The sequence below is a fragment of the Mercenaria mercenaria genome, chromosome 2 (assembly GCF_021730395.1).
Source record: "Mercenaria mercenaria strain notata chromosome 2, MADL_Memer_1, whole genome shotgun sequence".
Lineage (NCBI taxonomy): Eukaryota > Metazoa > Mollusca > Bivalvia > Venerida > Veneridae > Mercenaria > Mercenaria mercenaria.
In genome coordinates this window covers 95,840,707-95,866,909 of record NC_069362.1, presented here as the reverse complement: position 1 = coordinate 95,866,909, position 26,203 = coordinate 95,840,707, and the positions used below count along the sequence as shown (strand labels likewise).

Here is a 26,203-nt window from a genome sequence, read left to right as displayed (position 1 = left end):
CATTCTGGGTCGAGAGGTTTTCAAGTTATTGATTGGAAATGGTTTTCCATGTTCAGGCCCCTGTGGCCTTGACCTTTAACAGAGTGACCCCAAAATCGTTAGGGGTCATCTACTCTGCATGACCAATCATCCTCTGAAGTTTCATCATTCTGGGTCGAGAGGTTCTCAAGTTACTGACCGAAAATGGCTTTCAGTGTTCAGGCCCCTGTGACCTTGACCTTTCACAGAGTGACCCCAAAATCGTTAGGGGTCATCTACTCTGCATGACCAATCATCCTATTAAATTTCAACATTCTGGGTCAAGTGGTTCTCAAGTTACTGACCGGAAATGGTTTTCAATGTTCAGGCTCCTGTGACCTTGACCTTTAATGGAGTGACCCCAAAATCGATAGGGGTCATCTACTTTGCATGTACAATCATCCTATGAAGTTTCAACATTCTGGGTCAAGTGGTTCTTTAGTTATTGATCGGAAATGGTTTTCAATGTTCAGGCCCCTGTGACCTTGACCTTTGACGGAGTGACCCCAAAATCAATAGGGGTCATCTACTCTTCATGACCAATCATCCTATGAAGTTTCAACATTCTGGGTCAAGTGGTTCTCTAGTTATTGATCGGAAATGGTTTTCAATGTTCAGGCCCCTGTGACCTTGACCTTTGACGAGTGACCTCAAAAACAATAGGGGTCGTCTACTCCATCAGCCCTACAACCCTATGAAGTTTGAAGGTTCTAGGTCAAATGGTTCTCCAGTTATTGCTCGGAAATGAAGTGTGACGTACGGTGCAAAATGGAGACATAATTGTTACCATGAGGCATTTGTAATGTCAATGAATGAATGTTAGGAGCAAATGACAAAGGGCTAATACAATAGGAAAACTAAGGACAGAAACAATTTCTCCTCGTGATTTTTATTTTATTTTAGCAATTCAGACATAGTTCTTTTTTTTTATCTAATCCTTCATATATATGATCGTATGAACAACTTATGAAATCTTTGTTGTTATAAGCCATAAACAAACATAACATTGTAAATATAATCCTTTATGTCTGTTTGTAATCTTATTAAAAATACTGACATCAGTTTTTTAGTTTTCTTAAGTCTAGTTTTTTTAATATCACATTTCCTACTAAATAGCATTTTTATATACACAATTTCATTTTTTAGTTCACTCAAGACTAACATTTTTATACCCGATTCCTGAACACATTTAGAAATGTGATGCCCTTTGATCTATAAAAAGGCAAAAACTAAATTTTCTGAACAAAGACACAATCATATTCATGATCAACAGAACAGCTCAGAACAAATGTACGTAATTTCATGAGGTATGAAGTTCATTAGCTCTATTAGAATTAAAATGAGCACTTTAATAACTGGTTTTTGATCACAATAAGATGTACATAATTATGTGCACAGAATCATTGTATTTTCTTTTCCCTCTGCTGTTTGAATTTACAGCTCTCCACAGTTTGAGATGACCACCTTTTGCTTGGTCTTGCCGTCCTGGGAGCCAACTGCTTCAATTGCCTTTACAACATCCATACCATCTGTAACTGATCCAAATACCACATGTTTACCATCCAGCCTACAAGAGAATATTTTCATTAGTTCATTCAAAAAGACTGAAGGTGACCTTAAGACATTTTGGGGACAGTGGCATGCATTATCCTCTCTCGATCAGGCAATGAAATTCAGTAGAAGGGCACATATTCTCATCTTTTGTGGGGATGTCTTATTTCATAGATTAAGTAGTCCCATAATTTTCAATATTTTCAAACAGGAGCATAATGGCCTTATATTTGCTTGCCCAGGATTTCTTGTCAGATGACCTCCACTATTTGCTGTAAGTCAAATGCCTAGGCTCTAGCCCTTGAGGTCTTAGACACAAAGATTATGCAATTTGTTTCCAATACAAGTGACACCCATCAGTAGGGGAAACTTTCTGTTCGGGAAACAATCTACGGGTTTTTCCCTACTTCCTGAACGGGAAACTTGATACCAAATATAGTAACTTGCGGGAAGCAAAGTCAGTTTTTCAATTGTTTATTTTGAAAGGCTTGGTGCAAAAGACTATACATGGTATCATTAAATAAAATACACCATTGTGAGTCTATGTAAAACAAGTCGAGTATTGCAGTGGAAATACAGAAGTCCCCTACTGGTAAAAAACTTCAATAATGTTCGTCCCTTGTGATTGTAGGCAACAGTGTTCAGACTAAAAAATGTTTCAAGGCATTTAGGAGGTAAGAAACAAACTATTTTTACTTAAATTTCACTAGTGACTTTGACCTACAAGAATGGATCATGTACTTAACACATTGTCTAATCATGGTGAATATTGTGTGTGCAGTACTAAGATAATCCTTCAATGCACATAAAAGTTATGAAGCGGAAACAATTCTACCCGACCTTCAGTTGTGACCTTGACCTTTGACCGACAAGGTCACAATAGCCTAAATAGTTTTCCCTATATATTCTATATAAAACTGACCTTTTTCAAAGAGCTACCAAACATAGCTAGACCAATTTCAGAGAACAAATCCTTACCTCATTTTAAAGAGTTATGATAAAACTGATATAAAATGAAGAGAAAAGTAGGGGTCATGTATCTTCTAAGAGAGATTTCTCTGGTCACATTTACTTACTGTAAACTGACATCAAAATCACACTGCTGTGACCTGGAAGTACTACTCATACTAAAATTGAGCTTGACTTCACCAAATACAACCTGCTCTCCCATTTGCCCTACCAAAATGTCAACAATACATCCACAATGAAATTTAAACAGAAACTAGCCTCAATTTAGACCTCTGTTGCCATGCCAAGTGAAAAATTAGTGTTCAAATACCTGGCAGCCATTACGCGACTAGACCAGATGGCTCCCACGCTGGTTCCTTTAGTTTAGTTAGGCCACAACCATGGGTCATGTGCACAACAATAGTCTTAATCATGGGGAACATTCTGTGTAGTAATAAAAATTCCTTCCAAGCAATTAAAAGTTACTGGGCATAATTTTTTTTTTACTTGACCTTTAACCCACAACCATAGATCATGTGTTGATACATTGTCTCATCATGGGAAAATTAATTTTGTGTGCACCACTAAGACAATCCATCAATGCATATAAGTTATGGAGCAGAAACAATTTTTACTTGACCTTTAATAATGACCTTGACCTTTGACCTACAAGCACAAGCCATGTGTGTGCATAATCTACATATTGCCCTCTATTCACATACCAAGTTTTATGAACCTAGCTTGAATACTTTCAAGATTTGCAGATGGACAGAGGATGGGCATTCCTATATTTCTCTCTGGTGTTCCACCGGTAGGGGACTAATAAGTGAACCCAGGGTAGGGCCAATTTTGACCCCAGGAGCCTCATTTGAACAAACTTGGTACAGGACCATTTGACTATGTTTCATACCAAATATATATGCTCTGAGCTTTGGGGTTATGGACATCGCAAACAGAATTCTGTACAGAATGTAATTCCTTGAGGAACTTTGCTAGAGGACCATCAAAGGACAATCCAGGCCAAAATTCATCAACTTTCACCATATGATTTCAGAGAAGTTGTTATAGAATGCTTCACAATCAAATAATAATCAAATGTAATTCATAACAACAGCTCCCCCAAGAAGTGCAATATATGCCCAAAGGATTATATCAGGAGGACGGATGCAAAAGTTAAAGAAAAAGCAAAATAACAAAAAAAAAAATTGTGTTTGTGGGGTGGGTTGGGGGTCAGTTTTATACCTTGAATGGTTAATAAGTTATGCTCCAGACTCGAAATATGACAAACAGATTTGTGACATTGACCTTTGACCTATAGACCCGGTTCATATGTCTCATGGCAGTTTTTTCCCCTTCTATAATAGGTGCCGTTAACAGCAGGTTTTCCCCAAAAATTGACTTTACATCAGGTTTTTTAATTTTTTTTTTATTTGGGTTTTACAGTGCACCAACACAGTATAGGTTATATGGCGCCAAACAGGACTACAAATTTTGGTTTCACATTTCATTTACATCGAAATAAAAACAGGAAGCATGGAATCAAAATTTCCATACCTGCTGGAATCACAGAGTTATTCCCCTTTGCCCAAATACCGAGCTTTCCCCGCCCCCCTCACAAATCACAGGCTTGAGCCCCTTCCCCTCTTGGTAAAAAAAACACTTGCATCGCCACCTACCTACAAGCCAAGTTTGAAGTCAATAACTTGCACGGTTATTTTGTTATGCTCCGGACACAAAATATGATAGACAATTTCGACCTTTCAGCTCAACTTGTGACCTTGACCTTTGACCTACAGAGCCAGCAGTGGTAAGTGAGCCTGATGACCAATGTTCCAACCCTTAGTAACCAGAAATATGTTTAAATTCTGAAGAACAAGAATGTGTTTTGCAGAAAAAGTTGATGATGTCTCATCTCTCAAAGAAACAAATGATATAAAATTTGGTTGTCAAAAAATTCCAATTAAGGTGTAAAACGCCACCATTTTCCCCAATTTGCACGGACCCCAAAATGCCAAACAATTAGGTACCTAGATCTTCCTGGCCCAAACACTACTTACTCTAAAACATAACTTCTGCAATGAAATAAATTTGAACATAATGCAAGTCTAAGCTCTCCTTATTACAAGTTCAATTTACAAGTAACTAAACACTTTAAGAGTTAGGTCCACGTTTCGGAGAAAAAAGTTTGAACATCACCACATCATAGAAAGAAGGCACTTGTTTTACATGAAAATTAAACAGCATAATTATAAAACATGTATATTATTCTTCAAAACCAATGTCAGTTTACTCATATATGTATTGAATTCCAGAAAGGGACTGCATGAATGGGGTCACACTTCTGGACAGTTCAGTGCCTTTAAAAACTCACCGTTTTTAAAAAGCTGTTACATGTATTCGTTTTGATGCATTTGCAACAATGTACCAGTGTTTAAACTTAACATAACTAGGTAAAACATCATTTCTGACAATTGTTTACATTTATTTCTTTACCAATGGCATTCTTTTTCAAAGGAGGGACAGTGTGGCCACCAAAAATCTGAAGTAAATTTCCCTGATGATTCCCTGACAGGATAGTCAGTTTCCCTGATACTTCGTTCTGCGTAGCAACAATTGTGAATATAAATGTAGTAATATTATGACATCCTCCCCTTCTAGCCATACCTTCTCCACCAATAAACTTGTTTATTTTACATCTATTTTATATACATATGAAATTATATTTATTATATTTTGAAAATATATTCATTATTTATTTTATTTTCAGACTCCTGTTTGAATAATCAATTATATAGGTAATTTAAGATCTCATTGAGCAACTTCAGTAAGAGTAGTAAGCATGGTAAGTAACAAATTTAGGTTAACTCAAAACAGCTCAAAAAAGAAAACTTCAATACTTCAGCAGCAATGACTTACATTTCACATACATACCATTATTTATTTTGTAACTTGTTGTGATACTAATTCCAGTGTCTTTTATTGCCTATAACATTGATTATTCAAATTAACAATGTGATTACAGCTTTAATCAGTTATCATGTTTTAATGTAAATGAACTGAGCCTGATATTTAACACTCTCCTTTACCATGTTTACAATGCCACAAAGACTACAATCTTCATAATCATACTGCATATTGAAACACAAGGTTACAAATAAAATTAAGCCTTTAAGCATTACAAATATATAACTTTCTAAACATTATCAATGTTCTACATCACAAACATTCTAGCCATTCAGGTTTCTAACAGGCTATACTCACAAAACTACCAGTAACTGCAGTTTTCACTTTGATTTTAAAACACTATTAATGTTAGTACAATTATGTAAATCAAAACAGGATGTTACGTATACACATAAACAATCCAACTTTAGTTTTTAATATCAGGCAGTGGGAAATAATTTTTCCTGCAGTTTTAACTTTTAACTTAAAAAGAAAAATATTAAATATTGACAAATGGTCTTCAAGATTTGACATAAAAGTTTATTCGAAAATGAATTAGTCCATTAAATTAGCATACAACTGTCAACACCTCCTTACATTCATAACAACAATTTCATCTTTCTGGTAAACCAAGTTTAAAACTCAAGTCATGACATGGGACACCAGCATAATGACTTTGTGGCCAGTATGGATTAAACAAGAGGGTCATGATGACCCTGGATCGCTCACCAGAGTAATATGAGCTACATGTTTCAAATGTCAAACTGATGATTTTTATAACTTTTTTGGAAGATTTTCCTATGTACAATCAAGTAACCCCTGGGGCAGGGCCAATTTTACCCCGGGAGTCATGATTTGAACAAAGTTTGCAGAAGTCTACTAGGCAATGTTACATATCAAATATCTAAGCCATCTGGTTTATTTTTAGCAAATTTATGAAGATTTTCCTATGTACAATCAAGTAACACAGTTCAGGCTGTCTAGCATACCCTGACAAAAAATTAGGGCTAATTTTAGGGCAATTTGTACAAAAAATAGGGCTAAAATTAGGAATCTGGTACAATTTTAAGGAAATTTAAGGACTAAATTTAGGAATTTTCAAATTAAAATATGGACTTTAAAGACCATGTAATGTGCTTACCTTTATGTGACTGACATAAAAGTAACTCACAAATAGTGCTTTATTTACAGAAAAGACGTCTACCACTGGTAAACTGCTTTGAACTGTGCTAAACTGTTTTTTTTTCTGAATTAGAAGAACTTTAAAACAACATTTAAAACATTTTCTCTTTTTGATCATTGCAAAACAGTTAAAAAATTAGGAATTTTTGTGAAAAAATAGGGCCTTTTTAGAAATTTCCTTTGATTTTTAAAAAAAATATAGGAATTTTAGCCAAATTGAAAAAAAAATAGGAAAAAGTAGGAATTTTAGGGACGCTAGACAGCCTGACAGTTTGACCCTGTGGGGGGTGGGGGGTGTGTGTGTCAAGATTTGAACAACTTTTGTAGAGGTCAACTAGGCAATGCTACATGTCAAATATCTAAGCTCTAGGCCTTCTGGTTTATTTTTAGAAAATTTTGAAGATTTTTCTATGTACAAGCAAGTAACCCCATGGGGCGGGGTCAATTTGACCCTGGGGGTCATGATTTGAACAAATTTTGTAGAAGTCTACTAGGCAATGCTACACATCAAGTATCTAAGATCTAGGCCTTCTGGTTTATTTTTAGAAATTTTTTGAAGATTTTCCTATGTAAAATCAACTGGGACGGGGTCAATTTTGACCCCGGGGGTCATGATTTGAACAAATTTTACAGAGGTCCACTAGCCAATGCTACACCTGAAATATCTAAGCTCTAGGCCTTCTGGTTTATTTTTAGAAAATTTTTGAAGATTTTCCTATGTAAGATCAAGTGACCCCTGGGGAGGGGTCAATTTTTACCCAGGGGTCATGATTTGAACAAATTTTGTAGAGGTCCACTAGGCAATGCTACATGTGAAATATCTAAGCTCTAGGCCTTCTGGTTTATTTTTAGAAATTTTTTGAAGATTTTCCTACGTAAAATCAAGTGACCCCTGGGGCAGGGTCAGTTTTAACCCCAGGGTCATAATTTAAACAACCTTAGTAGAGGTCCACTAGGCAATGCTACAGGTCAAATATCTAAGCTCTAGGGCTTCTAGTTTTTGAGAATAAGATTTTTTAAGATTTTCCTATGTAAAATCAAGTGACCTCTGGGACGGGGTCATTTTTGACCACGGGGTCATGATTTGAACAAATTTGGTAGAGGTCCACTAGGCAATGCTTCACACCAAATATCTAAGATCTAGGTCTTCTGGTTTTGAGGAGAAGATTTTTAAAGTTTTTCCTTTCTGTTGCCATGGCAACCAGTTTTGCATGGAATTCAATTCTTTGAATAATTTTTGTAGAGCTTCACCCAAGGAACATTCCTGTGAATTTTGGATGAAATTGGCCTAGCGGTTTATGAGGAGATGTCATTTAAAGTAAAAGTTTACGGACGCCGGACAGTGAGTGATCCTAATAGCTCACCCTGAGCCTTTGGCTCTGGTGAGCTAAAAAGCCTGTACTCTGATCAGGAACCATCCTGTTCATTTTAACTTTATAGACCTATGGCTGTTACAGTTCATGTGCACAAACAACCAACATGGATCCTGATCAGACTACACAGAATGTACAGGCTAGTCTTGATTCCATTACTGGTTTCAAAGCCAAAGAGTTTTCTCATGAAGTGGCTAATTTTCTGGCTTTAAAAATACATTTTATAATTACACAATTCCAAGACTATCCCGCGACAACCTATTTTCGGACACAAACCCGTATTCGGCCGGCCCCGGTAATGTTTTAGTTTTCCTGGAAAACACGCCCCTTGTGGTTTCCCACACGCATGCTTTGTTTGCAAACACCATACAAATGTCACGCTGGTAGTTTTGAAGAAAAATAGAAATTAAAATGGTAAAACAAATGATAAAAACTTACATACTGTTACATTTTAAATTTTTTCACTATTCCCAAAATATCACGTCCAAAATATGTGTTTTTTAGAAATAAATCCAATATTTTCATGTTGAAAGCTCTGTCATCCGACAGATGAGGTTATTTTACAGGCTCCGCCCCCTCTATCAAATTTTGCAAAAGTATACTTCACACAAAAAGTTACCACTTATAGACCCGTGTACCTTACGAGGTTTTCTTAATCAATTGGTTAATGAAATTTTAATTAGTAGTAGTAAATTTTTTTTTCTCTGTTTCTTTTCAGAATCATGTGCCCACTAGGGGATCATACAGACCTTATGATGATAATATGTAAGGGATGGGTACATTTATCATATTGTATGTAACAGTGAGGGTAATCGGAATAGGAGACACGTTCCTGTGTCCCATTTGTGCTGATCCCACCAACTAACTCCATAAACTAACACTGAAAATACTTTATAAATACGTTTTGGGTAGTTTTCTTGATACTAACAGTTAAAATGAATGTTCGAAATTTGTTTAAACTGTTTCTGACTTTTTGTGACGTAAACTTTGAAGCGCAGTATATTTTGAAGCAGGTGTCCGAAAACGGGTTGTACAACTTCCGGTTAATGGAAAAGTAGGTCAGCCATGTTGGAAAGGATATCTAAAACATGCTGCGGGATGGGGTTTGTTTACTTGCGTATTTTTTAGGATAAATGATTGTTGAACAAAATTCCAGCATTTATAATTGTTGTACATTTTCCACGTAGCGAAACCGTAGCAATATACCGTTAGGTGTCCGAAAACGGGTTGTACCGGGATACTGTTAATGTTTGTTAATAACCAGCAAAAGACTAACAAGCAACTACTACCAATACACAGGTACTTCTATTGCATGATTCAAATGTTGGTATACATTTTGTTAATGTCAGTAATGTACTGACACTCAATTCATTTTAGTTTTTAGTTGTGTAACAACTTCTGCTTGCTTTCAAAGTACAATGTATTAGTATTTGAGCTCTGGGGCAATGGTTACTCAATTCCATTTTAGCTTCTCTCTATTTTAGTTATTATATTTGTGGTTAACGGCACCGACACATTTTTAGTCTATGGACTTTCCAGCTTTATGTGAGGGAAAACCCAGTCCCCTTCCGTGCATATTTCACACGAGGGACTGGTAGACCGACTCGTAGCGCTGTGCTCTATTAGAAACAAAATTTTTAGTTGATGAATACAGTTTAGAATCACAAGGATGCATTTGCTAAGATAGTATTCGTATTATATAAAATAATGCAACTACTATGAAGAAGAGAAACCACCAGTAGACAAGATATAATTATACAGTCATTGAATTTTTTTCTTTCAATTTTTGAAAAATCCCAATAATTTAAAAATTTTCAAATTCCCTGGATTTTCCATGCAGGGAATTTTTTTAGCCTTTTTTCCTGTTTTCCAGAGTCGGTGGCCACCCTGGGATAACGTCTTCAGAATATTTCAAGTATCTAATTCTACGGGACAAACAGTAAAACATGTATTGGACATACGAGTTGTTTGTCAAGATGTTGTTCGTTCACTAATAATTTCTATTGTTTTGTGATATACTGCTAACCCTTAAACTGATAAAATCATACCATGTAGTTTTTGCTGTACAAAGGAAGAACTGTGATCCATTTGTGTTCGGACCTGCATTTGCCATTGACAGAATACCTGCAAAATAAAATAATATATTTTAATTACATGCAATAGATAAAGTGTGTACATAGCTGAAATAAAGACTACCATCCCAACAAACTGCTTTGCTTTTCTCCAACTGTTGTATGCATAAGAAACAAATTACTTCAAGGATACACAAGAGCTGTCTGTATTAGACACTGGGTTCAACTACTAGCATTCGGCATGTCGGACAAGAAATTGTAACAGAGTTACTAGCGCCTCATTCTTACAGAAATTTTCCGTAATTGAGAAATCCCAATTAAAACGCAAGATGCACAACTTCAAATGCTCAATAAAATTCCTGTGCGGCGTGACGACTCCAGGCCAAATACATTTTGAGATATTCACAACAAGTAGCCTAAGTTATTATTATAGTTCATACAAAATATCAGAGATAAAGTTCAAGTACTTTATTGCTTAATCAAGAAATCATGTCTTAAAATTTACTCCCAACAACTTTTATTTCCAAAATGTGGTTGCATTAGAAATTGTAACAAACCTATCAAAGACTGTCAAAGGTGCTTCATTCAGATTGTAAAAATGCCAAAATGTAACCTTTAAATTGTTAACAGTCCAGTCATTGACCACAAACAAAGGGCAATCACAAAAGCCAGGGTTCCCACACTTTTTCGTCTATGAAATTTAAGGACTTTTCCAGGACCTTGTTGCTATTTTCAAGGACCTCTGTACGACATATCGGGTTGTACGTTCCCGTCAATTTTTCTAGATTCAGTGTAAAAATGTAAGAACAAGAGGGCCATATTGCTTAAAAATTTCTACTTAATAAATACAGGCTCTGCATATTTTTTTTCTTTTTTGTTTTTCATTTTGTTTCCTTACTGTCCTCAAGCTTTTGTTTCTCAAGGAAACTATGAATCATTTACTTGTCTAGCATGTTGTGAAGAATTAATCAACTCCTTCATAATAACTACACCTCTGGTGCCACCTACATTATTTATATAATCTTTGATACACTTCTAGCAAATAAATTATTTTCAGTCAAGTTGATGTTTGATCACTGAATTCAAGCGTGTCACTAATCATGACTTTCACAATTGTTCTCGAAAAATAATCGGAATTTCACAGGGCTTCTTAAAAATCGACACAAAAACGACCGATAGCCTAAAATTACTGTTAAAAAATCAAGCATAGCTACCTATATAGGCTCTTCAACCACAAAAACATCGGTATTTTCGAAAAAGGAAATTGAAATGACATCCATGCCCGCCATTTTGAATCATGAATTAACTTCCCAGGATAATTCCCGGTATTTTCCTGTATCTTTACTGTTCTCTCGCCAAATTCCCGGTATTTTCACGGCCAGGAGTCAATTTTTGAAATTCATGGACTTTTCCCGTTTTCCCGGATAGCGTAGGAACCCTGAAAAGCTCATCTTCAGCAGTTTGTATTCCCCTTGAGTTCAGGCAATCATTCTTGCAATAATCACAGTAAATGTAACACTGTTCAGTGTTGTTTGTGACAATAATGGCTAAACTGTTTTGTCCCCCATGATCCATTGTCAAATTTTCAGCCCAGAGTCCACTACTTTTATCTTGCCCTTTGAACTGCTAACACCTAACACAGTTAGGGTTGTCTACTGACTGCAGGCAATCATTCTATGAAGTCAGACATCAGTAGCCAAAGAATCAAAAACCAATTTCTAGCTCAACCTTGACCTTTAAACCAGAAACAACAGGTTTCATCTGGCGGTCAGGACCTTGCACGCAAAACTTGAACAAGGATTATCTAAGTTCAAACGAGGGGATAATTTGCCCAAAACTAGAGCTGTCACAGGAGTAACGAATATACCCTCGCAATACAGATCTTGACCTTTGACCTACTGACCTCAAAATCAATAAGGGTTATCTGCTGGTCATGACCAACCTTCCCATGAACTTTCATGATACTAGGCCCAAGCGTTCTCAAGTTATCATCCGTAAACGTTAGGGATGGGCGATATACCACGGTAGACCGGTTATTGCGATGTTTTTTCCGACGATACGATATTGGGATGGGATTTTCGAATACCGGTTATTTTATAACATTAAGTAACACTAACGTAAACCAAGAAGATTCACAAAAAAAATCCTTTTCTTGCCAGCACGATTCAACTTTGTTTTCATTTTTCTCCTTTCATTTTCGGTGCAGGTAGCAGACTGGTTTACAGCTATTTTACGGACCCAATTCCACATAATAAAACCAATAAGAAAATTTAGATGATTATAATTTCGTATTTGTCAGCAACTCATTAGTAATTTTTCTATCAACTAGAATTTATTATTCATACAACAGCTATACCACTTTCCTCGTTTATAATCGGTGAATTGAGCAACCTGTGTTATATGATTGTATCCATAAACTGAATGTAGTGCCGCACAATAAACTAAATAATATTTTGACGCTTTTGAATATCCGGTAATCGGCGTCATACCATGATAGCAACATGTCGGACTTCGAGATTGTTGAAAATAAAGGCAAAATCATCAACAGTTAATATTATTTGTGTATGACAAATTGACAATACTCCCCATAATCTAGTCAAAACTTTTTTATTTTTTTGTTTACTGGTATTTTTATTTATTGAGAAGGTGGAGCAAACACTCGTGTTGTTGATACTAGTCATTTTACTCATTTTTAATTGAATAAATTTGAAAAAAAAAAAAAACAGTATGATTCATCATGTTTTTGTTCATTAATAACTGGTACAATATATCCCAGTATATTGCAATATCCACATACAATATTGCAATATATCGCAATACCAATTTTCGTGGCAATACCCACCCCTAGTAAACGTTAACTGTTCCAGGTCACTATGACCTTGACCTTTGACCTACTGACCTCAAAATCACTAGGGGTCATCTGTTGCCCATGACCAACCTCCCTTTCAACTTTCACGATCCTAAGCCCATGCGTTCTTAAGTTACCATCTGGAAACTGTTTAATTGTTCCGGGTCCTTGGGACCTTGACCTTTGACCTCAGTCAACTGTTCTGAGTCATTGTGACCTTGACCTACTGACCTCACTGTTGAACTTGACCTGTGAGGTTTGTTATTGGCTTGCTTTGGCTTCACACTGTTTTAAAAATGCATAGTGCTTGTTCACTTTTACATTCATAGAAAAAGACATTTTTGTTGTTTACTTCGCACTGGAAGTTGTTATTTTAAATTGACACAGCTTTAAAATACACTACCGTACCTTCAATATTAATTCCCAACTGCTGTATTTTTCCGAATAAACGCCCCCGGGGGCATTACATTTTCCAAAGAGGGGCGTTCATTTGAGGTAAAAAGAATAAAAAATGAAAATTTTTACAGAACTTAAAAACATCGTTCAAACCAACTGTAAAGTGTTTCTGTGTTGGTTAATTCCCCCAAAACGTAATTATATGGCATCCAATTTAATGCAGTGTGTCTTAAAATTATGCATTTAAATACAGTACCTCGTGTATTCGGTGACACACTCGCGACATTACACATTACGTCATCATACCCAAACAGCTGTGTACTCCGATAATATTTTCCTTAGTACATGCGGGTAGCAATACACAATGTCAGTGGTTTTACACGCTGCTTATGTGTCGGCTTTTAAATTAAAAGTTATTAAAACTCCCGAAGAAAACATTAACACTTTGACGCAAATTTGTTTAAAGTCGACAGGAAGCGTGTGCGCGGGTGGTGCAAAAACAAATCAAAAATGGATTTACCGTTTAATTTTCTATTTGATGATTGGATACGTACCGTACTTAGTATAAACGTTTTGGATTTACTGTACATGGACTGTTTAAAAGTGTGTTTAATTCTTAATACATTGGATACTTACTTATTATGTGGACTTATAAAAATGAGGTAGTTGATTTTTTTTCGTTCTTGTTGACTTTTTTCCCCTCCAAAACGGGTGGGGGGGCCTTAATTCGGGAAAATACGGTATTTGATTTACACACACATTGAGTGTATCGTATAGTTGAGCCGCACCATGAGAAAACCAACATAGTGCATTTGCGACCAGCATGGATCCAGACCAGTCTGCACATCCACGCAGTCTGGTCTGGATCCAAGCTGTTCACAAATGCAATATTTTGGTTTTCTCAAGGTGCGGCTCAGTTTAACCTAGGTTTATTGAGTACCATTCAATGCATGTGTACGTTCAATGTGGGAGAATTAATGCCTACCGTGCTCTGTTACATAAAGCATCCAGACGATTCAGATTTTGTTTGCGCTAGTAAAAAATCACTGCATATGTTTCTAGAATTTCATATACGTTTTTATATGCTTAAAAATTATCAGACATGCTATATACATTATTTCAAAGCGTAATTTATGCTAATACGCATCTTATCTGGCGCCCTGTTATATTGCCTTTATTAAAAATAGATATCACGAAGGAACACCTAGCTTTGAATAGTTGGTGTCCCTCGCCAGAATTATGTGTCCACGGGATCCTGGGACACCGTTAAGTGTCGAGGCCTGGATAGGGGTCATCTCTGCATGAACAACCATCCTATGAAGTTTCAACAGTCTGGGTCAGGTGGTTCTCAAGTTACTAACTGGAAACGGTTTTCCATGTTCAGGCCCCTGTGACCTTGACCTTCAATGGAGTGACCCGAAAATCAATAGGGGTCATCTACTCTGCATGTCCAATCCTCCTATGAAGTTTCAACATTCTGGGTCAAGTGGTTCTCAAGTTACTGATTGGAAATGGTTTTCCATGTTCAGGCTCCTGTTATCTTGACCTTCAACAGAGTGACCCGAAAATCAATAGGGTTAAACTACTCTGCATGACCAATCATCCTATGAAGTTTCAACATTCTGGGTCAAGTGGTTCTCATATTACTGACTGGAAATAGTTTTCGTTGTTCTGGCCACTGTGACCTTGACCTTTAACAGAGTGACCCCAAAATCGATAGGGGTCATCTACTCTGCATGACTAATCATGAAGGTTCAACATTCTATGTCAAGTAGTTTTTAGTTACTGACCAGAAATGGTTTTTCATGTTCATGCTCCTGTGACCTTGACCTTTAACGTAGTGACCCCAAAATCAATAGGGGTCATCTACTTTGCATGACCAATCATCCTATGAAGTTTCAACATTCTGGGTCAAGTGGTTCTCAAGTTATTGATCGGAAACTCTTTTCCATGTTCAGGCCCCTGTGACCTTGACCTTCAATGGAGTGACCCAAAATTCAATAGGGGTCATCTACTCTGCATGTCCAATCCTCCTATGAAGTTTCAACATTCTGGATCAAGTGGTTCTCAAGTTATTAATCGGAAATGGTTTTCCATGTTCAGGCCACTGTGACCTTGACCTTTAACAAAGTGACCCCAAAATCGATAGGGGTCCTCTCCTCTGCATGACCAAACATCCTATGAAGTTTCAACATTCTGGGTCAAGTGGTTTTAAGTTACTGACCAGAAATGGTTTTTCATGTTCAGGTCCCTGTGACCTTGACCTTTAACGCAGTGACCACAAAATCGATAGGGGTCATCTACTTTGCATAACCAATCATCCTATGAAGTTTCAAAATTCTGGGTCAAGTGGTTCTTAAGTTATTGATCGGAAACGGTTTTCCATGTTCAGGCCCCTGTGACCTTGACCTTCAATGGAGTGACCCAAAAATCAATAGGGGTCATCTACTCTGCATGACCAATCATCCTATGAAGTTTCAACATTCTGGGTCAAGTGGTTTTAAGTTACTGACCAGAAATGGTTTTTCAAGTTCAGGTCCCTGTGACCTTGACCTTTAACGTAGTGACCCCAAAATCAAAAGGGGTCATCTACTTTGCATAACCAATCATCCTATGAAGTTTCAAAATTCTGGGTCAAGTGGTTCTCAAGTTATTGATAGGAAATGGTTTTCCATGTTCAGGCTCCTGTGACCTTGACCTTCAACAGAGTGACCCCAAAATCAATAGGGTTCAATAGTTACACTAATCTGCATGACCAATCATCCTATGAAGTTTCAACATTCTGGGTCAAGTGGTTCTCATATTACTGACCGGAAATGGTTTTCCATGTTCAGGCCACTGTGACCTTGACCTTGAACAGAGTGACCCCAAAATCGATAGCGGTCATCTCCTCTGCATGACCAATCATCCTATGAAGTTTCAACATTCTGGGTCTAGTGGTTTTTAAGTTACTGACTGGAAATGGTTTTTCATTTTCAGGCCTGTGACCTTGACCTTTAACTCAATGACCCCAAAATCAATAGGGGTCATCTACTTTGCATGACCAATCATCCTATTAAGTTTCAAAATTCTGGGTCAAGTGGTTCTCATGTTATTGACCAGAAATGGTTTTCCATGTTCAGGCCCCTGTGACCTTGACCTTTGATGGAGTGACCCAAAAATCAATAGGGGTCATCTTTAGAATTTTTTTTTGCGTATTTTTACTGCCGAATATCAGCACTTTCCCCTCGCCAAAATAGGCCATTTCACCCCAACAAGAGGACCATGATGGTCCTGAATCGCTCACCTCTTCCCACATGATCAAGTTTTGAGTATGACGTCGTTTTTTTTATCATTTGACATAGTGACCTAGTTTTTGAGCTCATGTGACCCAGTTTTGAAATTGACCTAGATATTATCAAGATAAAAATTCTGACCAATTTTCATGAAGATCCATTGAAAAATATGGTCTCTAGAGAGGTCACAAGGTTTTTCTATTATTTGACCTATTGACCTAGTCTTTTAAGGCACGTGACCCAGTTTCAAACTTGACCTAGATATTATCAAGGTGAACATTCTGACGAATTTTCATGAAGATCCATTCAAGGGTATGGCCTCTAGAGAGGTCACAAGGTTTTTCTATTTCAAGACCTACTTACCTAGTTTTTGATCGCAGTTGACCCCGTTTCAAACTTGACCTAATTATCATCAAGATAAACATTCAGACCAGGGTGTGGAAATCCAAATATTTTTCGCTTGTCCACGGACAAACGAGACTTAAAAATCTACTTGTCCGCAGTCAAAGCTTACTTGCCCGGATTTTCAACATTTTAGCATGCAAATAATTCTTAATTTTGGACATAATCTTCAAGTAGTAACAAAAGCAAACATAATAAAGTGTAATACTGTAGCTGTTTTAACAAGAGATCACAGAGTGATCTTGGCGCCCACCAATGTACCATTTTTGAGTGTTCCAAATTTCAAGACTTACTGACTAGCTCAAGGTCAAATTTCATTTCCGTACACAACACTTTGCATGTGGTCCAAATTCGAAAGCTGTAGCTTGAGAAATGTGAAAGTAGGTCACTAGATCAATTTCAAGGACGAAACGTGAAAGTAGGTCACTAGGTCAAAATCAAGGTCAAATTACACTTCAGAACACAAATTTATGCATGTGGTCCAAATTTAAAGCCTGTACCTTCAAAAATGTGAAAGTAGGTCACTAGGTCAATGTCAAGGTCAAAGTTTGTTTCGGTACACAATCCTATGCATGTGGTCTAAATTTGAAGCCTGTAGCTACAGAAATGTGAAAGTAGGTCACTAGGTCAATCTTAAGGTCAAAGTTCATTTCGGTACACAAAACTATGCAAGTGGTCCAAATTTGAAGGCTGTAGCTCGAGAAATGTGAAAGTAGGTCACTAGGTCAAAATCAAGGTCAAATTTTATTTCGGAACACAGAACTATGCATGTGTTCCAAATTTGAAGCCTGTACCATCAAAAATGTGAAAGTAGGTCACTAGGTCAATGTAAAGGTCAAAGTTTGTTTCGGTACACAAAACTATGCATGTGGTCCAAATTTGAAGGCTGTAGCTTGAGAAATGTGAAAGTAGGTCATAGGTCAAAATCAAGGTCAAATTCCAATTCGGAACACAGAACTATGCATGTGGTCCAAATTTGAAGCCTGTACCTTCAAAAATGTGAAAGTAGGTCACTAGGTCAAAGTCAAGGTCAAAGTTTTTTTCAGTGCACAAAACTATGCACGTGGTCCAAATTTGAAGGCTGTAGCTACAGAAATGTGAAAGTAGGTCACTAGGTCAAAATAAAGGTCAACTCATGTCAAGGTTCATCTTGCCACTCAAAACCATACAGGTAGTCCAAACTTGAATGTTGTAGGTTATTGACAAGAAGATTTGTAAATCTTTTCCCTATATAAGTCTGTATGAACCATGTGACCCCCCAGGGCGGGCCATATTTGACCCTAGGGGGATAATTTGAACAAACTTGGTAGAGAACCACTAGATGATGCTACATTACAAATGCCAAAGCCCTAGGCTTTGTGGTTTGGACAAGAAGATTTTCAACGTTTTTCCCTATGTAAGTCTATGTAAACCATGTGACCCCCGGGGCGGGGCCATATTTGACCCTAGGGGGATAATTTGAACAATCTTAGTAGAAGACCACTAGTTGATGTCATATACAAAATATCAAAGCCCTAGGCCCTGTGGTTTTGAACAAGAGGTTTTTCAAAGTTTTTCCCTATATAAGTGTATATAAACCATGTGACCCCCGGGGCGGGGCCATATTAGACCCCAAGGAAATATTTTGAATCATCTTGGTAGAGGACCACTAGATGATGCTTCATACCAAATATCAAAGCCCTAGGCTCTGTGGTTTTGGACAAGAAGATTTTCAAAGTTTTTCCCTATATAAATCTATGTAAACTATAGAAATAAACAAAGGGCCATAACTTACTAAAAAATTGTTGAACCAGTTTGATTTTCAGGCGGACACAACTAGGGTACCAATACATCATTCTGACAAAGTTTGGTCAAAATCCCCCAGGTAGTTTATGAGGAGATGCGATAACGAGAAATTGTTAACGGACGGAAGGACGGACGGACGGACGGACGGACGGACGGAAGGACGACGGACCACGGAGGCAGAGTGATTTGAATAGCCCACCATCTGATGATGGTGGGCTAAAAATAAACTTCCGACACTTTAACTTGTGTTCGTCCGTGAGGCCATCGAACATTCAACAGAAATACCAATAATACTGCTCATCATGCCATGTGAAACCATGTGAGAAAGCATGACACATTCTGACTGTTAGAAAAAAAAAAAAAAAACAACATGAAACTTCCTGACTCGTATTAGCTAGCTCTGTGTGCTTTGACTGTTGACTTCCATTTTTGGTTTGCAGACGAAGTTTCAACAACAAATTTATCCAAAACTTTGTGATAATTGTTTACATTTCCGGTTTCTATTCGCGGAGTTACTGTGCAAAAATCACGCGAGATCGTGACAGGGAACCAATCAGAATGCAGAGAAAGAGCTGCTAAATTTAGACGCAGTATGGTTTTCCCAATACTGGAGAAATCGAGAGGCCCTCGGCGGGAGAAACATCCGTTTCATACGTCAAATTCTTTTATACACTCCATAAACTTGAAGCACTGTTCAGCATTTCTAAATTTTTCTTTCCTTTTTTCATTTCAAACAAGAAAATTTGTGCTTGTCCGCGGACAAACGGAATGCGAAAACTCACTTGTCAGCCGTCAAAAAGTCCCGAGTCGGACATAGGAATTCCACACCCCTGATTCAGACCAACTTTCATATAGATTCCATGAAAATATGGCCTCTAGAGAGGTCACAACATTTTTTCATTATCTGATCTACTGACCTACTTTTTGATGGCACGTGACTCACTTTCAACTTGACCTAGATATCATCAAGATGAACATTCTGACCAATTTTTATGGAGATCCATTCACAAGTATGGCCTCTAGAGAGGTCACAAGGTTTTTCTATTTTTAGACCTACTGACCTACATGATCCTATTTCGAACTTGACCTAGATACCATTAAGATGAACATTCAGACCAACTTTCATACAGATCCCATGAAAAATATGGCCTGTAGAGAGGTCACAAGGTTTTTCTATTATTTGACCTACTGACCTAGTTTTTGATGGCACGTGACCCAGTTTCGAACCTGACCTAGATATCATCAAGGTGAACGTTCTGACCAATTTTCATGAAGATCTTGTGAAAGATATGGCCTCTAGAAAGGTCACAAGGTTTTTCTATTTTTAGACCTACTGACCTAGTTTTTGACCGCAGTTGACCCAGTTTCAAACTTGACCTAGATATCATCAAGATGAACATTCAGACCAACTTTCATACAGATCCCATGAAAAATATGGCCTTTAGAGAGGTCACAAGGTTTTTCTATTATTTGACCTACTAACCTAGTTTTTCATGGCACGTGACCCAGTTTTGAACTTGACCTAGATATCATCAAGGTGAACATTCTGACCAATTTTCATAAGGATCCATTGAAAATTATGGCCTCTAGAGAGGTCACAAGGTTTTTCTAATTTTAGACCTACTGACCTAGTTTTTGATGGCACGTGACCCAGTTTCGAATTTGACCTAGATATCATCAAGATGAACATTCAGACCAATTTCCATACAGATCCCATGAAAAATATGGCCTTTAGAGAGGTCACAAGGTTTTTCTATTATTTGACCTACTGACCTAGTTTTTGATGGCACGTGACCCAGTTTCGAACTTGACCTAGATATCATTAAGTGAACATTCTGAACAACTTTAATGAAGACCTTGTGTAACATATGGCCTCTACAGAGGTCACAAGGTTTTTCTATTTGTAGACCTACTGACCTAGTTTTTGACCGCACGTGACCCAGTTTCGAACCTGACCTAGATATCATCAAGGTGAACATTCTGACCAACTTTCATAAAGATCCCATGAAAAATGTGACCTCTAGAGTGGTCACAAGCAAAAGTTTACGCATGCACGCACGGACTTACGACGGACGCTGCGCGATCACGAAAGCTCACCTTGGCACTTTGTGACAGGTGAGCTAAAAATATTAACTCTTCAAACAACATTCAGTAAGGAAATATACAGATTTATATCACTTAGTATAAAAATTAAACATATTTCTATTTTTCCCAATCTTAGGAATTATCTCGCTTATTTTCCCAATTCAGCGGGCACTGCCAGACACCTTTATTTTATCCAAAAAAAAATCACTGAGTCTACATAAGCCCTGCCACCCTATGAAGTTTGAAGATTCTAGGTCAAATGGTTCTCTGGTTATTGATCGGAAATGAGTGTTACGTACATATGGACGACAGGGCATAAACAATGATCCCCCCAGTTGGGGGAGACATAATGAACCACGCCATCCTCAGGGGAGAGTAACAACACATCACCAAGACAGGTACATTGTTCTGTCCCACTTATGCAAGCAATTCATACCTGCAACCGAGTCAGCGAGGCAGACCATAGGTACACACAACCGTCATGTCACCCCACAGACCATCCGTAATCGCCTTAGGGCCGTCAGTTTGCGATCCCGTCGTCAATGTAAGGTTCCAGTTCTCACCCCTAGGCACATGGACTATTGGAGTCTTGGTTTCCCATGTTTTTTATTTGAAATAAAAAGATGCAACAAGCAAATTCGATGAATAAGTATCCCCCCCCCCCCCCCCCCGCCCCCCCCGCCCCGAAAGGGTTTGTAAGGAGGAGTGGCAAAAAAAAATATCCGGCAAAAAGTTAAGGATTTTACTAAGAAGCAAATAATTTCATTAGTCAAGAACAATTTAAGGTTCAAGTAAAGGCTTTTGAAACCACCCCTTAGGTGAATTTTTATTTTAGTTTTTTACGCCGCATAGGCCTTGGTCTATCATAAATAATACACCAAATTATTCATAATAAATAGAAGGAACTATTAAGACAGGTTATTCCCTTTTAGACAACACATTTTGTCTTATATCACATGTGCTTTGACTGTTCGGACAGTTCATGTTCTATTTTGTAGAAGATATCAAACTTCTTTTTCAAAAGTATTTTGTTATTACTTTACTTATAATTGTGTGTCTAACACGTTTGTCCAGGTACACCGGGGGTTGGAAGTGTTACAAACCATGTACATTTCAAAAAACAAGAGCTGTCTCCGTAGGATGACACATGCCCCCGATGGCACATTGAATGAATAGTTATGGCCGATGTTAGAGTTTAGGACCTTTGACCTACGGAGATGGGTCTTGCGCGTGACACATCTTCTTACTGCGTCACACATTCATGCATAGTTATTTTAAAGTCCATGCATGAATGACAAAGATATGGACCGGACATGCCCATCAATGCACTATCATGAAAAATAATCTTTAACGTCTAAGTGTGACCTTGACCTTCGAGTTACGGACCTGGGTCTTGCGTGTGACACGTCGTCTTACTTTGGTACACATTTATGCCAAGTTATTTGAAAATCCATCCATCGATGACAAAGATATGGACCGGACACGCCCATCAATGCACTATCCTTTAACGTCTAAGTGTGACCTTGACCTCTGAGGTACGGACCTGGGTCTTGTACACTGCACGTCGTCTTACTGTGGTACACATTCATGCCAAGTTATTTGAAAATCCATCCATCGATAACAAAGATATGGACCGGACACGCCCATCAATGCACTATCCTTTAACGTCTAAGTGTGACCTTGACCTTTGAGCTACGGACCTGGGTCTTGCGCAATGCACGTCGTCTTACTGTGGTACACATTCATGCCAAGTTATTTGAAAATCCATCCATCGATGACAAAGATATGGACCGGACACGAAAATTGCGGACAGACAGACAGACAGACAGTTCAAAAACTATATGCCTCCCTTCGGGGGCATAAAAATGCAGACATTGCAAAATGAAAGTGAAAGTAGAGCTGTCTAATAGACAAAAAACTGCAGTATTTCAACAAATATAAAACTATTTTTCATTTCCCGGAATACCTAGATAAGTATGTAAGACACACAACAAAAACAAATTTAGAGAAAAAGTATGTTTGAAAAAGACTTTGATATTTCGTACAAAATATAATGTTGACAGTTGAAGTACATGTTTTGTAAGACAAAATACATATATTACCAAATAAGGTGACCTCTATATGAAGTATTTTCTACTTCTTCTGAACAACTCCGTATATACATGTTCAGGGTTTTCATTTAGAGCCGGCAGCCGGCCAGACTGACCGGTCTCAAATCGAAATCGGGCCGCCTCAATACCCAAAAGTTGACAAGAGGGCCATGATGGCCCTATATCGCTCACCTGTTATCATTGCATTTGAGGACAAGAAGGTCCTCAGAAAAAATATCTAAGTCCAAAGGACAGGAACAACAAAGGGAGGAAAGTTAACCAAAAAAAAATTCTTACAAGGTACAGATATGTAAAAATACACCTAAAAATTGGAGGTACCATCCATGTTGCACCACAGAAAAGTGGTCTCGGTTTTTCCCTACGGCCAATAATAAAAAAGTTAGTAAAAATATGCTATTTATAGTAACGTAAAAGGGAAGTAATTAAAAAAAAATTTATTGTAAGTGAACAAAAGAAGGATCTGCCAAATAAATCGGTTGACAACTGAAGGTTCCAGTTCTCACCCCTAGGCACCAACGAGCAAGGTTAGAATGGGCAAGGGTCACTTAAGATTTACCAGGGCTGACTGGGCAAACGTGTTGTTTGTCCATGAGGTTCGGATCAAACTCTGTGGTGCCGTCGGGGAGAGCGGGAAAGTGCAAATTGTCTTATGAAAATAGATCGTTTTGGGGGAGGATCAGTTATGGTGTGGGCAGGGGATTCTTTGCACACCAAGACTCCAATAGTCCATAATCAAGGGTAACTAGAAAATGCTTTTGTAAAAAAGCCTATGTCTCCCCCAATGCAAAGTCTTATAGGCAAGAAGTCAATAGGGGTCAGGAGCGAAAGTCAAAGAGACACTGATGGTTGGCTGCAATAGGGATCATCTACTTGGCATGTCCAGTCATCCCGCTAAATTTCAACACTTGTGGCCTAGTGGTTCTCAAGTCACTGTTCAGGCTCCTGTGGCCCTGACCTTTGATCAAGTGACTTCAAAATAAATAGGGGTCATGAACTCTGCATGTCCAATCATCCTATTAAGTTTCAACATTGTAGGTCAAGTGGTTCTCAAGTTATTTCCAAAAAATGATTTTACATGAACAGGCCACTGTGACCTTGACCTTTAATAGACTGACCCCAAAATCAATGGGGTCATCTACTCTGCATGTTCAATCATAAAAAGAGGGTTTCAACATTCTGGGTCAAGTGGTTCTCAAGTTATTGTTCGGAACTGGTTATCAATGTTCAGGCTCCTGTGACCTTGTCCTTTAACGGAGTGACCCCAAAAACAATTTTAAGGGTCATTTACTCTGCATGAACAATCATCCCATGAAGTTTCAACATTCTGGGTCGAGAGGTTCTCAAGTTACTGATTGGAAATGGTTTTCCATGTTAAGGCCCCTGTGGCCTTGACCTTTAACAGAGTGACCCTAAAATCGTTAGGGTTCAACTACTCTGCATGTCCAATCATCCTACCAAGTTTCATCATTCTGGGTCAAGTGGTTCTCAAGTTACTGACTGGAAATGGTTTTCAATGTGCGGGCCCCTGTGACCTTGACCTTTCACAGAGTGACCCCAAAATCGTTAGGGGTCACCTACTCTTTATGACCAATCATCCTATTAAGTTTCAACATTCTGGGTCAAGTGGTTCTCAAGTTACTGACCGGAAATGGTTTTCAATGTTCAGGCCCCTGTGACCTTGACCTTTAATGGAGTGACCCCAAAATCGATAGGGGTCATCTACTTTGCATGTACAATCATCCTATGAAGTTTCAACATTCTGGGTCAAGTGGTTCTTTAGTTATTGATCAGAAATGGTTTTCAATGTTCAGGCCCCTGTGACCTTGACCTTTGACGGAGTGATCCCATAATCAATAAGGGTCATCTACTCTTTATGACCAATCATCCTATCAAGTTTCAACATTCTGGGTCAGGTGGTTCTCTAGTTATTGACTGGAAATGGTTTTCAATGTTCAGGCCCCTGTGACCTTGACCTTTGAAGAAGTGACCCCAAAATCAATAGGGGTCATCTACTCTTCATGACCAATCATCCTATGAAGTTTCAACATTCTGGGTCAAGTGGTTCTCTAGTTATTGATCGGAAATGGTTTTCAATGTTCAGGCCCCTGTGACCTTGACCTTTGACGGAGTGGCCCCAAAATCAATAGGGGTCATCTACTCTTCATGACCAATCATCCTATGAAGTTTCAACATTCTGGGTCAAGTGGTTCTCTAGTTATTGATCGGAAATGGTTTTCAATGTTCAGGCCCCTGTGACCTTGACCTTTAATGGAGTGACCCCAAAAACAATAGGGGTCGTCTACTCCAGCAGCCCTACAACCCTATGAAGTTTGAAGGTTCTAGGTCAAATGGTTCTCCAGTTATTGCTCGGAAATGAAGTGTGACGTACGGACGGACAAGGCAAAAACAATATGTCTCCTGGGGGAGACATAATTTCAATGCATGAAAGTACCAGGATGACATTATCCAACCCGTACTTGTTCCGCACATCCATGCCAAACAGGGAATCGTTTTAGCCCAGGGTAACGCTCCTTGCCAAAATGCTCGGGGGTACCGGAGATAACGCAAGAATCCTGCAATGGCCAGCGAAAAGTCTTGACCTTAACCCCATAGAATATGTGTGGGACTTGCCACAACAGCAAACTCGTCGAACTCTTGCATGACATAACAACTGTTTGGGCAAATATTAGGCAGCTTGATATTCGAACTACATTGTATCTATGAGAACGAGGTGTCTTGCAGTGACTGCTGCAAAAGTTTTGTATATATTGAAAGTACCAATACAAATACATACCTGGTCCAGTATGTTTCAGAATGAAGTTCTCATCTGGAAACTTGTTGCCATATATGCTCTTTCCGCCAGTGCCATTGTGATTTGTGAAGTCGCCACCCTGGCACATGAAACCAGGAATCACACGATGAAATGATGACCCTTTGAATCCAAATCCCTTCTCTCCAGTACAAAGGGCACGGAAATTCTCTGCAAAAGATAAGAAGGCACTTAACTAAACTTTACTTAAGAAAACACATAAAATCACTGTGTAAGTACTTTCAAAGCTTAACTTCTTTGTTTACTGCTAATTTAGTTTACTAGACTCGGGGCCTTTATTCCATCAATTTGGGAATGCAAGCAACGACTGAATAGGGAAAACGTTATGGTAACAAGAGGGTCATGATGACCCTGAATCGCTCACCTGAGTAATATGAGCCACAT

General features: G+C 38.2%; 1 protein-coding gene across 1 annotated transcript in view; it reads right to left on the bottom strand.

The window, feature by feature from the left end:
- Positions 1-891: 891 nt before the first annotated feature.
- LOC123564636 (peptidyl-prolyl cis-trans isomerase-like) overlaps positions 892-26,203 on the bottom strand; it is a 51,141-nt gene continuing 25,829 nt past the window's right edge. Inside the window, exons 3-5 of the mRNA XM_045358357.2 lie at positions 25,784-25,969; positions 10,064-10,139; positions 892-1,585 (exon numbers count right to left, since the gene is read on the bottom strand). Coding sequence (XP_045214292.1) covers positions 1,453-1,585; positions 10,064-10,139; positions 25,784-25,969 — 395 coding nt within the window. The 3' untranslated portion in view covers positions 892-1,452. The remainder of the gene's footprint in view (positions 1,586-10,063; positions 10,140-25,783; positions 25,970-26,203) is intronic.